The 13,367-nt window shown below is 35.6% G+C and overlaps 1 protein-coding gene and 1 long non-coding RNA gene across 3 annotated transcripts in view; both read left to right on the forward strand.

The window, feature by feature from the left end:
- Positions 1–1,960, forward strand: part of LOC122058092 — a 7,347-nt gene extending 5,387 nt beyond the window's left edge. Inside the window, exons 4-5 of one of the 2 annotated variants that reach the window (XR_006133674.1) lie at positions 1,050–1,118; positions 1,246–1,960. This is a non-coding gene — a long non-coding RNA (uncharacterized LOC122058092). The remainder of the gene's footprint in view (positions 1–1,049; positions 1,119–1,245) is intronic. The other variant, XR_006133673.1, reaches the window with a different exon arrangement.
- An 8,938-nt stretch (positions 1,961–10,898) lies between these two features.
- On the forward strand, positions 10,899–11,641 carry LOC122072013 (auxin-responsive protein SAUR78-like). Its single transcript, XM_042636516.1, has one exon. The coding sequence runs from the start codon at positions 11,061–11,063 to the stop codon at positions 11,439–11,441; it is 381 nt and encodes a 126-aa protein (XP_042492450.1). The 5' UTR covers positions 10,899–11,060; the 3' UTR covers positions 11,442–11,641.
- Positions 11,642–13,367: the final 1,726 nt, after the last annotated feature.

Genomic DNA, 13,367 nt, shown 5'->3' on the forward strand with positions numbered 1-13,367 from the left:
CCTTTATTTTCAGTCATTTATATTTCTGTTGAGAGCCGGTGGACGGCATTGTCTTTACTTTTCCGAGTACTCATGGTGGGCCTTCTCCGACAGCCCTATGGGCGTATCGCGGGAGGGAGTTCATGGCTCGTACCCGGAGTATACGCGCACTGTGGCTGTAGTAGCACTAAAACCAATGACTTAGTAATGTTGCTTAGGTGGATGTGATTTAAAATGTATTGCATAGCATGTAGTGCATATGATGTGTTTTGATGTGTGGACTGCTGTGTGATCCATCTTACCACTTACTGAGCTAGTGAGCTCATCCTACGTGTACACTCATTTTTAGATGATTTTGCAGGTCATACATCTGAGGAGCATGGGGTGGGTCCCACAGTCTAGTTTCCTGAAGAGGACTGGTGGACCCCTAAGGAGTTAGAGCACGGCACTGACTGCTCGTGCGAGAGTTGTGCTGCGGGACAGTAGTTCTGAGGCCAAGCTGAGCTCCACCTTTGAGGCCGTGCTGAGCTCCACTTTTGAGACCGAGCTGAGCTCTACCATGTGATGCCGAGCTGGGCTCAACCCTTGATGCCGAGCTGAGCTCTAGCCTTTGTTGTCGAGCTGAGCTGTATACTTTGATTATTTTGATGATTTCCTTTATATACTTGATATATGAATTGTACTTTTATTGTGTAATTATCATGCCTTCGGGCCCACATGTATATACTTATTGTATCACAATTCGGGTATCAAGTATTATGGGATTATTCACAGGGTAAAACTTAGTCTTCCGCTGATCTGATGAGCTTATATTAGTTGTGGGTATGTTGTGGTGGAATACAGTATCTGATGATTCTGGCAGTTTGGGTTAACCGGCGTTAACCCGGTCATTGGCCCGGTTTAGTGAGAACGGGGTGTGACAGTATCGGCTATATCGTCCAATTTGTATCGGTATCAGCCATGATCAATACTAATACTTCATCAATACAAATTGCCGTTACGGAATGGATGTGCGATTTTTTTTTTTTTTAATGAACGATGTTTTTGATCTTGCATCAATACCAATGCAGCTGATACTTATCGGTATTGACAGCGACTGATTCCATCACCAATATGGTGAACTAAATCCGTGATCTAAGGTTCTTAAAGCCAGACCACCTCTATAGCAAGTCTGCTTCTGATTTTAACTATATTAATTGAGCCAGTATTTAATTTTCCTTTTTATCAACGTTATATATTTTTGACAACATTTATTCTCCTCCGCAGGAATATGGTGCTTCAAAACGAGTCAAGTTGATGAAGATCTTTAACACTTCGATGATAAAATAGAAAAAAAATACTGAAAATGAAATGGGCGTCGTCTCCAGTGAAGCAACAACTTTTGAAAACTGGGTGACGATTCATCTTCTGATTTACGAGTTGAGGATTTTCTTGCTTCCTACTGTGAAGAAGATGGGTCAGATGGAGTATAGGATCTTGGGGGAGATTCCTGTCGTTAATGACCCCATATCAGCATATCAGCATATCAGCATTCCAGCATTCCAGATGTGGTGGGTTAGGGAAAAAGTGAAAAACATTGTCTCAGACTCTACCCGCGGGGTTGCCGCCTCTAGAGGCACTTCTTACTAGGGTATATTTTTGGTCTTGACGGTTGGAATCTGCCCTGACCTGTCTTAACTCTGAACCCTGTTTGACTTTGTTATGAGGGTCAATCCGGCCCAGCCTGACCCAACCTTCACCAGGGTTGGTCTGGGCCTAGATTGAGACTTAGGCCCAGTCTGGCCTGACCTAACCCAGCACGATTTTAACCTGATTTATTGTTGTGTTTAGTAATAGTGTCCTCCTTCCTTAGGCCCACATCATGTGTTACACAAGCCTTCAATAAGTTGTCTGTATGACTTTAATCTACATCATGCGTTACACAAGCCACATACTCTTAAGTCTTATCTATTGAATTAAGATGACCAAATGGTCAAATAATAATAATAATAATAATAATTATTATTATTATTTTTACGTAGGTTGTCTTTGTGTCTGCAATCATGTATTGGTATGAACTTTATAGTAGCAATCATGAAGAATTGGGTCAAAATTTGACTTGTCTAGTTTCTGGGAGATGTGGTGATGCCAACCGATGAAAAGGCCTATCTTATACTTAAGTTGACGGATGGCTATAGTTTTATGATCTCTCCACCCCTTTGGTAAGTATAGACGTAACATTTCTGACATTTTGTAAAAAATTATATATATATATATATATATAGGACCAACTAGGGTCAGTCCGGCCTAACCTTGAGCCCTGTAGGGTTGGGCCTAAGCATGAACCCGGCAAGGTTTGGTTGGACCTGGGTTGAGTTTTGGGGACAGAGGGTTGGGTTGGGGTTTTAAGAACCCCAGCCCAACCTGACATTGTTTCACCCCTACTCCTTGCCATTGAACCAAATCCATGTTCAAGGGATTCTCTCTCTCTTTCTGATTTAAATCATGGTATTAGGATCAGGATTGATATTCACCAGACACTGATATGGATCGGTTGATAGAGCCATACAGGATGGTTTTGGGGGGGAAAAAAAGGGAAAATTACATGATTACCCACTTTTGGGTTTTTCTTTACAAAATTACCCACAAAAAGTTTTGGTTAACAAAAATACCCAAAATCAGGTTTGGGTTTACAAATCTACCCAAAATAGTGAGTCTTCATCTTCCACATATAATCATGTATTTTTTTATTATTGAAACTTTGTGTGGGTAGTTTTGTAAACCCAAACTCAATTTTGGGTATTTTTGTTAACTTAAACTTTAAGTGGGTAATTTTATAGAGGAAAACCTAATTTTGGGTATTTTTGTTAACTAAAACCTTTGGTGGATAATTTTGTAAAGGGAAACCCATAAGTGGGTAATCAAGTAATTTTCCCAAAAAAAAATCACTTTTGAACCATTATGTTTGCAATATGGATTGTTAATGTATCGGTCAAGTATAAATATAAGGTACCAGCATCATTGATACAACCGATATGATACGGATACTATATCCTGTGCTCTCTCTCTATTGACCCATATGAGACCAATATCTTCAACCGTGCTCTATCTCTCTCATCAGTTTCTAGCAACCAAAATGTCACTTCTATAATTTTCAATACTATTATCATCGATTTTCAAATCCAACCAAAATTTATAAACAGTTTTCAGATTTATTGTAGAGTACACTCAAGAAAAAGTGAGCATCAATGGGCTCTACCATGGTTCTAACTATTGATATTAGATTGTCCATATTGGTATTGATTGAGATCAATACTTGATCAATCTAGATCGGATATCAGTATCGGAATAGGAGTCAAATCATAAAAACAAGTTATTTTTTGTGAAAAATAAAGGTAAAATTGGCTGATCTCTGGTTCATTGCTTTAGGTTTTATTAGCAGGGCTTTCAACCTAAATGGTTTCAATGTCAACCAATCCATAGTCAGTCAAGGTTGTGTAATTAACACTTGGGTTGATATAATCGAGTGCTAACCTTAGAATGGAAGTTGTGTACGAACATGATATGATCTGATCTAAATCGATATCATAGATACTGATATCGATACCAATAACTAATTCCTCGGACTCTACCCAGAAGTTTTTAAATTCCTAATAATGTTCTGAAAGAAAGTATAATTATGTATAGAGTTATCGCACCTGAGTCCTGCCCCTGCATTGATATGTAAAAGATGACTAATGAAACAAAAAGATAAATAGAAATCTATTTTTTTTCTGTGGTGAAAATGAGAGGACCGTCGATCAAATTTTTTCATACGACTATGAGGGCTCTATTAGCAGATATGGCATGTGAACTGTTTCTTGTGTGAGTACTGCTCCTTAAATCAAAATCTTTTCTCCAACATGATCCAAAGTCGAATTTGGTTGAATTAAAATGGACAAAACATGCGATCTTCAAGATTTGATTCTGCCATATATGGCAGAGCAAGTTGAGGAACATGTCCGATGTATGGTCACACTCATTTGTTATCAACCACCACCACTCTGTTTCAGCACTTTCGACCTCAGAGCTCTGCTCTGCTTCTCCTGAAAAGTTAATTAATGAGATGTTTGGAGTTTTAGAGTTAAGGGTGTTGAAAGTAACCCCACAGCGGTGGTTCCGATTACCTGAAATGATTGGTTGAATTGATACCTATCTAATTGATTATTAAAACTGTCGGGCTTAAGCACTGAATGATTAATAGTCGGGTGTTTCGGTGCAAGGTAGTGGCCCAATGATCGCCCCATCAGGATGGATTGATAACTGAACTTCTATAACTGATTAAACCGCTTAAACCCATTCAGCCTAATTATAACCCTTTTAATTTATGGTGTTTAAGGACACCATTTATAGCCTAGTTAGTAAATTAACCCATTTAAACCAAATTGTAGGAAGATTATTTGAGCCCAATTACGGACCAGTGATTTACCAATCGGAAAGAAACGTGTCTATGCCCACCCATGAGGCCCAATTACCTATACAGTAAAAGATGATGGGGGCTTTAAATTGGTGTAGACCGAGTAAGTCTGATCAAAATCGATCAGATCAGACCGATTGTTGAGAGTTATAGAGATATATAATCCTACATCAACAATTATCTGGGATCATGGATGCGTCTTAATATACCATTGAACTCTCTCTACTTCATGCATTAAGGTTTTAGATTGAATCCCAACTCCGAAATAATATTTCGTGGACTACCCAAAGTTCCATAGGAACAAAATTAAGTTACAAGGCTGCCTCCACTTTTATCCGTGTCTTTTCAAGAAAATTAGACTTTTAATCATATAATTTTCAAGTGGAGGAGTTAAACTCGGTTTTTCACCTATTTCTTGTATGTATAATTGTTACTTGAAAATGCATTGAGTCCACATCCTCTATAGTGAGCGGTGAAGTGCGGTGAATATCGGATGACTGAGAGCATCTGGGCATACGTCCCAAGGGGCTCCCAACCACCTGATGCTCACTGCACCAGTGCAACGACTATACACTATTTTCACACAAATGCACTTAGGTGGAAAGTTGAGACTTTCCTAATGGAAACATAGTGAGAATGGAGGATAACATATTCGCAAAATTTGAGCTCCAACTAAATTGTTACATGACATTTTTTTTTTTACTATGTAAATGGAGTTGTCTTTTTTAGTGATTGTAACACAAAATTCTTTTGTATGTATACATATTATTTACATGGATATATCAAACCATCCACATGTGAAAGATTTTTCTGAGATCGGAAAAATCGGAAAAATTGTTTGTATATAAACAAAGCATGAGACTATCCCTTTCTCTGTTGGTAGGAGAATTAGCCTCATGACCTGACAATGATCCTTCTAGTGATACCATGATATGCCTAAGCACATGGCTCAAAACCTTTATTGTCTTACACTACTGACCTCTATTGAACCTGATTTCCTCAAGAACATGCTTCGGCAGTTCAACTCATGCATGAGAGAGAGAGAGAGAGAGAGAGAGAGAGAGAGTCAAACATTTATATTATAAGGTGTCTGTTTGATAACTTGATTGGATTGTGTTTCTGAAAGAGAATCGAAAAGCATTACCTTCCAAAACAAATATAGGTCAATTGATTTTGGCCAACACAGTTTAATTTGTCTTCTCAATTAAGAGTAAGTGGGTTTAATAAAAATTGAACCCAAATGATTAGATCAGGACGTGATAGAATCTTGAGAACCACTAACCTTCATTTGTCTTTTGCTGCAAAATCATTAATTAAATAGACAATCTCTTCGTCCCACTTCATTTTGAATAGTGATCATCACTTGATTTAATTTAAGATTGATACTGCACATTCTTTTATGAATTATGATAAGACTCATTTAATTTTCTTGGTTCCATAGAGTATTATTTTAATGATTAGGTGCCTTCAATTTAGGAGAACAAAATGCAGTTACCAAAAATTTAGGAGAACAAAACGCCGACATTAATGAATTTGGTCTAGAATCATTCTAAAATGAGAAAATAGAGAAAAATCAGGTTTCACAATACGTTCTAGAATCCTGATCGACAATTACGATAAATTCACCATGAAATATTTTTCAAGAATTGTAAGTGAGTTCTTAGACAAGGATTCAAGGGATGGATTTGAGATTATAGTTTACACCTCTATGATCAAATGCGATTTACAGTTTTAAATTTGTGTTATATTTAGAAGAAAAATACATTTTTTTAAACACTTTATATTGTATGAAATGTTTTTCTTTTCTTTCTTTTTTTCCTATTCTAATAGTATGAAATTGTTTCAAATATATAAGAAAATGCATTTTTAAATTGAGAATATTTTTTGTTCACTACCATATTAGGTTCTCTTATTTTTAAAATTATCAATGGGTTATGGTATTGTCTCAATTTAAAATTATCGCAACACAATCCAAAATCTTTAATAAATTAACCATAACCACTCAAACGTATGGATGGAATTTGAAATTGATGAAAATAATTAGTTAGCCTTTGAAGAATCTTTCTAGAACCAGAATTGTTAAAATATTAATCTTAGGCTGAAGAATTATTATAGAATAAACTAATTATTAATATATATATATATATATATATTTTTGGTAGAAAGAATAAACTAATTGATTAAAAAAACAAAAGTAGTTAACACTGTTGGCTAGTGTGGAAAAGTCAGCTCTTTTATTTTACTTATTAGTTTCCTAATTTCTTAAGAAACTCATATAAATCCAAGAAAGAGTGTCAACTAGATAACAGTTTTGAGAACATTGGTTGTTTGGGAGAATTATCGTTTCACATTTTGTCATTTTCAATTCCCCCTCTGCCCCCACCTTTTTTTTTTGGTTCATTTTGGCATTGAACAATATTACACGATATTAAACTACTTGTGTTTGGGTTCATAACTTAAAACATGAAACAAGGGAGAATATTAGTAAGTAATCTTAGGCTGTTTCGAACCTAGAAACAGTAGGTAAAACAAAATTGATTGGGGGGGCGCCCTTGACTTTGGTGCTTATTACTTTGTAGGTTTTTCTTTTTTTGATGAGTTTCCTTTCATTTACATTGACGAAAGAATCTCATGATCGACGTAATTGAATATTGGTTTGGACAGGAGAGGGGTACTTTCGACCACGTACAATAAAAGGTGGGAATATGGTAATGAAAAGATTTTCTATTCATATTAGGTGGTGAAAAACGTTTTCCATTTGTTTTTTTTTTTTTGTTGACACTTTAAAGGCTTTGTTTTGGGTGATTCTTCCTTCACCATCTTTCCATATGCAATTAAGGGCCTTGTTTACACTTTTCAATACTTCATGACAAGGAATTTCCCCTTTTTCTTTTGAAAATGTTGTGAACATTTTTGATCTATGAGATTTAAGAGAGTATCTTTGAACTACACAAAAATAAGGTCAAATGCTGAAATTATATAAGCTCCTATGTATTGATTTTGAGTATGAAATCTGACATAGTCAATCGAGACTAGTCCTTAATATTCAAACAATTTAAATTGTTTACACACACCGAAAAAAAAAAATCTAAATTTTTATTTGGAAAACAAGTTCGAAATTGCCACATCACATAATATCACTAGGTATGTCACCCACAAGTACCACTATGTGTGGGTTGACCAAACTTTTTCCAGAACACTGTTAGTTAAAACGGGAATGGCAAAAAAATAGAAACATATGGTGATGGTTTTAAACAGATAAAAACGATGAACGGTATGGTAAAAAAAATGGTCAAAAAAATAGGGAACGGAAAAAGGACGAAAACGAACAATATGAGTATTAAACGTGTAGTTTTAAAAAAAAGGGTAGTATACTCATACAATTTGAGAGATTATTACCTATATACATGCATCTAATATTCCAAAAGCTCTGGGAGTCTCAAGACAAAATAGCCCAATGGGCTACAAGAAAATGAGATGTTGCTAGCTTTAATTTTTCCTTACTCAATGGGCTATAAGAATATGAGATTTTTCCCCCATAGATAGTATGAAAGTTAAAAACCAAAAACCAAGTACCATATTGTCTTCACTCTTCACTTTTACTAATATATATATATTTTTAATAAAATTCATATTTTACCCTTAAAAAACGGATATGCGTTCAAAACAGCTATTTAAAACTTGTTTAAACTGGAAAATGCATTTTAAAAACGGATAGTTTTTAATAAAATTCCTATTTTCTGTTTTTTTTTTTTTTTTTTTTTTTTTTTTTCTGTATTGTATAATAGCATACGGGAAAATGCGTTTTAAACGGGAAAAAAATGCAACCGCGTTTAAAACACGTTTTAACTAACAATGGTCTAGAATAGAAGGAATGCAGAAAATAGACACCAATAAAAGTTGGCTATTGGTATAAAAAGAAAAAAAAATTGGCTGCTGCCCAACCCCTACTGAAAGTCAATAAAATGGAATAATTTACTTTTCTCCATGGATTTATAAATACTCTCATAGGTTTTAGTATTTTCAAAATACGCCCTCTTAGTTTTCATTTCATTGGCTGCCAGCAGATGTACTTAGCTACAACCCGGACATCAGCCAAATTTTGTCCATATAAAAAAAGATGATTTTAAAAAAATTGTCACAAAAACCCTTGCCAATTTGATCAATATACACTTAAAAGGACTAAGTTTCCATTCACCCATGGTGAATATAGAATTCTTTAATCATGAGCCCTAGATAATCGGAAGTGAGAATTTGTGATGAGATAAGAGTCCCATTGCATGGTCATCAAGGTACTATTGGGTATTGATCCAAATAATAGGAGGTGAGAGTTTGTGATGATGATGGGGTCAGACCATCAATAGTGAGGGAATTGTTCCATTTCCATTGGTGAAAGAAAACTTTTGCCACAATTAGAAGTCACATAGTGTTATATGAAAGTTTTCTTTCATGGACACTGAAGAGAATCTCATCCTCTAAGGTGAGACTGTTAAAATAGTGAATATCATCATTAATTACCGTCCCTATTGTCTAAGGTCCAAAACACCCTTTTTCATTTCAATAAGAGGGACAGATCCTATTGGTTAAGATGTTCTCTTTTCATTGTGGGTGAAGAAAAACTCCCTCATATTACATAAATCTAACTTTCGACTATGAGAAAAGGATAACAGATCCCACTGTGTCGGAGAAGGAATTCCTTCTGCCCATGCCCTCTCTCATAATGAATCATGGGCCTATAATGAGACTTTCTCCCCTCATACAAAATGTAGGCTTACTACTAAATGAAACCCTCTGTCTTTTTCACTGGTATGGTTTCCAAGTCAAGGAAAACCTATGTAGAAAAAAAAATTATGAGAATCTACTCTTTTTATACCCTATTTTGAGTGTTGTACCTTAGAAAATCAGTAGTTGGTTAATTCTGAAGCGTAAAGTGGTTTCATGCAAGTGACATTTAGAAGGCTATCGTTAAGAGTGTCAATTGGCAGCCAGAGCTGGGAATCGTGTTAGAACCAACCCACTAAACCAAGAACCGTTTTATCTTGTCACTAAATGGAATGGTTTTGAGAGCTGATTTTAAAATTGATTATTAAAGAGACAGGATGGTTCTAGGATGGGTTTCTAACATATCCATAACCAAAATACCAAAAGGGAACCAGAATGATTAGGACCTATTAAAGATGCACAATTGCTTATTTATATGTAATTAATGCTAAATGAGATTTTCTTATTGACACACTTCAAAAGTCCAAATAATTTGTACGTTACTTTTTTGCCGTTTTAGTATAGCATAATTTTTATTTTCAATGAAGGTAATAATATCATTTTACATTTGTGTTAAAAAAAAAAAAGAAGAAAAACATGATAATAATGACATCTTTTGATAATGACATAGTGAGGTCACTTTCAATTTATTGTTATAAATAATTTTATATCCGTATCTTAAAAGAACTTTTGGGAATGGGAATGAGACCACACAAACTAAAAATATGTGTAAAATTCTAAATACACCCATAAAGGTATCTTTCAAACACTCTCATACATAATTGTTATAAATTTTTTTCTTTTCTTTTGCTTGCAAATAGTTATAACTAATACATAGTAAAAATTATAAAGAAAAACTAAGGGTTATGTGCCAAAGAAACACCTATATTTGAGTGTTTGAGATTTAAGGACTCAAAATTCTTTAAGAACGGAATCATCCTGTTATTAAATAAAACATATTTCTAATTTTGAAATGGTTTAAAATAAGGATCGAAGATGACTCTTTTAACATCAAAATTGATAAAGAACTGTCTCAATTACCCATACCTCTTTCGTTTTGATTGTTTTCTCTCTAAAGGAAAAAAAAATCATGCATGACATTGTGATATCTATGATCAATTTTAATGGGAGGTAAAATGATTATTCTGCCCTTTAAATATAATTTTTTTTTATTCCTATTGATACTTTCACACACATTATGAGTGATTCCAAATTAAAGCAGGGTCCTATCGCTAGGCAGAGAACACCACCCCCACACCCTTCTCTCAGATCCTTTCTATTCTGAGTGGTTATTTTCTGTAGGGAGTGCGGTCGCACGGTGAGTATCGAATGGCCGAAAGTATCTAGGTACACGTCCTGAGGTCGTCTCGACCATCCAATGCTTACTGCACTGCTTCGTCACTAAAGAGGATGTTTTCACCTCTATTCTCCCCTTTTTTTGGTAAAAGTTGGAATAAATCAACAAAAAATCTGATTATGTGGTCACAATAAGGGCATTTTCGTTAATATGGTCGAAACGAAGACCATCTCGAAACTATTTTAGTGGCAAAGAAAAAAAAACAATCTTAATTCTTAAGCTCAAAGTAAAGCGCTGCAGGTTTTGCCAACAGGGGTCCTCGCTGTTATCCAACAGTGGACCCCACAAGTCTAGCTTCCCTCCAAAATAAAATAACTTTTCTCGTTTCCTTTCTGTTCTTTATATACGAACCATCTTCATTCTTTCTCAACCCCAACCAAACCCCCTCGTATGAGTCTCCTCCCATCTCTATCTGAAGTCTCTCTCTCTTTCTCCCTCTACAGTAGAGCACTTCTCTGTCTTCCTCTCTCTCGTTTAGAGAATCTGTAATTGCGAAACAACCGCAAAACCCAAATCCCCCAATCAGAAATGGCGAAAGGAGGTAAGCTAACGAAGCTGAAGTCGGTGTTAAAGAAATGGCATTCAATGAACAAGTTCGGGCGTAGCAACAGCAGCTCTATCGCCGCCGCTAACCCTTCCGACGATGAAGACTCCGTCGCCGTCTCCGGAGGAAATGTTCCGGTAGGATTTCACCCAGTGTACGTCGGAAAGTCTCGCCGGCGGTACCTTATCAGGTCCGATATCATTGACCACCCTCTATTCCGTGAGCTTATGGAGAAATCGGAAGAGTCGGATTCAATAACCGTCGGGTGCGAAGTGGTATTGTTCGAACACATGCTTTGGATGCTGGAGAATGCAGAGCCACAACCAGCGTCTTTAGATGAGCTCATCGAGTTCTACGCTTGTTGATGAAGGAATAAGAATGATGTAATTCTATTCTTCACCCACACACAAGAGAGTATAAATTTGTAAATTTTTTTCCTTTACGGTAATAACAATGGAAGTTTAGCAAGTAAATTGAGTCCCCATTAAGTGTGAAATGTGAGGATTAAGATTTAACCCATTTCATATCTGCTAATCTTAGAGGTCTTAGAAGTCTTGAATCTTGATGGGGATTTGTATTTCTCTTTAATTTCCTTATTATTGTAAGCCTCTTTTTTTTTTCCCCCAATCTGGGTTATCGTCTTCCGTTGGTTAGTTGTTTTGGGTCATATCTGATCATTCCTATCTATGGTTTTAGATTTAGATTTAGAGAATTAGAACTGGATTGGTTTTCAGAGGTAGGTGGTGTGTAGAACTCATACAGCTCATCAGTTCAAGGAAGAATACAGCTAGCTCAGTTCATCGAGGACTTACCTTAACTACCATTTGGGTTTGTGGTTTCATTCATAGATTGAAACAGAACGATTGAGGATGGATGACCTGCGAGTTATAGATTTATACTATATAATAGAAATAGAAGAACCCTCTCAACCTCCTCTAAGCCAAAGAGGTATTTAATGGACATGTTTGGCTTTCCTTTGTGAGTATTAACAAATAATTATTCCAATTTCCAATTTATCCAACTATCCTAAAACTTGAAATGACCTTGCTTCCCTCTAAATGTACGATTGAAACGAAAAAAAAAAAAAAAAAAAAAAAGTCTATTTCATTATTTTTCCAATTCTGTATGAAAGGGACAAGATTCTTTGAACCGCCAGGATATATATGGTTGGTTGCAATTCTGTGTCTATCTTTCTTCTTCTCACATGAAATGACTTTGCTTTTCTTTAGTGTATGACATTATTCCCATGGGTTAGTTCAGTGAATCTCTTTGCCCTTATCAAATTTCATTGTCAATGCATGAATGTTGTTTCATAAGTTTCTAATTTATATACCATATAGTACCTTAAGGTAGAATGAAGATGAACTTGTGCAATGGGGGCTTAAGATGATCCAGTGTAGAGAAGTGATTTATTTTAAATTGAAGGAGTAAAAGATCCAAGAATTAAAGTAAGCCTAAATAAAGTATAGGAGGAATGTGAAAAAAGACATGTATAACATATATCGGAAACTTGTTGGCTTTGAATATTGCTGATTGGAGAAATAAAATCCCTGTAGCAGACCCATTTAATTAGGAAAATGCTGAGTTTAGTCGAGTATAATACCCTTAAAATGTCATTTCCAAAATTTAGTCACATATGATTAGGTGCGGTCCACTGGATAATGGGAATCCATCCTTTCACCTGGACTTGGAGTGTCTCCAACCCATATCAAGGTTTGAAAAATTTGATTGGAACGGTTAGAGTTGCCATGATCAGAGTAGTATCAGTCGAGATTGATCCCTGATACCAATCCACTGATAAGGTATAAGAGTAAAATGGTCCAAAACACCTTTTTTTTTTTTTTTAAATTTACAAAAATGGTAAATCTGTTCGATCCTAACCAATACGAATCCAATCTGTATCGATATCAGTTGAGATCGATCTGAAGTTTTAAAACCTAGACCTCTATATTGTTTTGTTTTGTTTCATAAATGCAAGGTAATTAATTAAGGAAAAATTTTCCATACGAGAATTGCACCATTTGAATGCCATAATGTGTGTACGATGTCTTGTATTCCGTCACTATTTAATCCAGGGAGAACTGGTGCATGTGCCTCGATAGGACAGAATGGTGGTCCCACTTCATTTGCATGACATATAATTCGATCCGTAAACTAATCATGGACAATTGGGCATTTCTACACGAGTAGGAAATTTTACATAGAAACAGTACAACTTGATACGACCAATTCATATTGATATCTACCAATACAGAAAAGATACCAATACCAATAGCATTGCAAACCCCCCC

This window comes from Macadamia integrifolia, chromosome 2, assembly GCF_013358625.1.
Source record: "Macadamia integrifolia cultivar HAES 741 chromosome 2, SCU_Mint_v3, whole genome shotgun sequence".
In the NCBI taxonomy this organism is placed as follows: Eukaryota; Viridiplantae; Streptophyta; class Magnoliopsida; order Proteales; family Proteaceae; genus Macadamia; species Macadamia integrifolia.

Excerpts from the sequence above, each read along its gene's own strand:
- LOC122072013 (XM_042636516.1), top strand. The coding sequence starts at position 11,061 with ATGGCGAAAGGAGGTAAGCTAACGAAGCTGAAGTCGGTGTTAAAGAAA.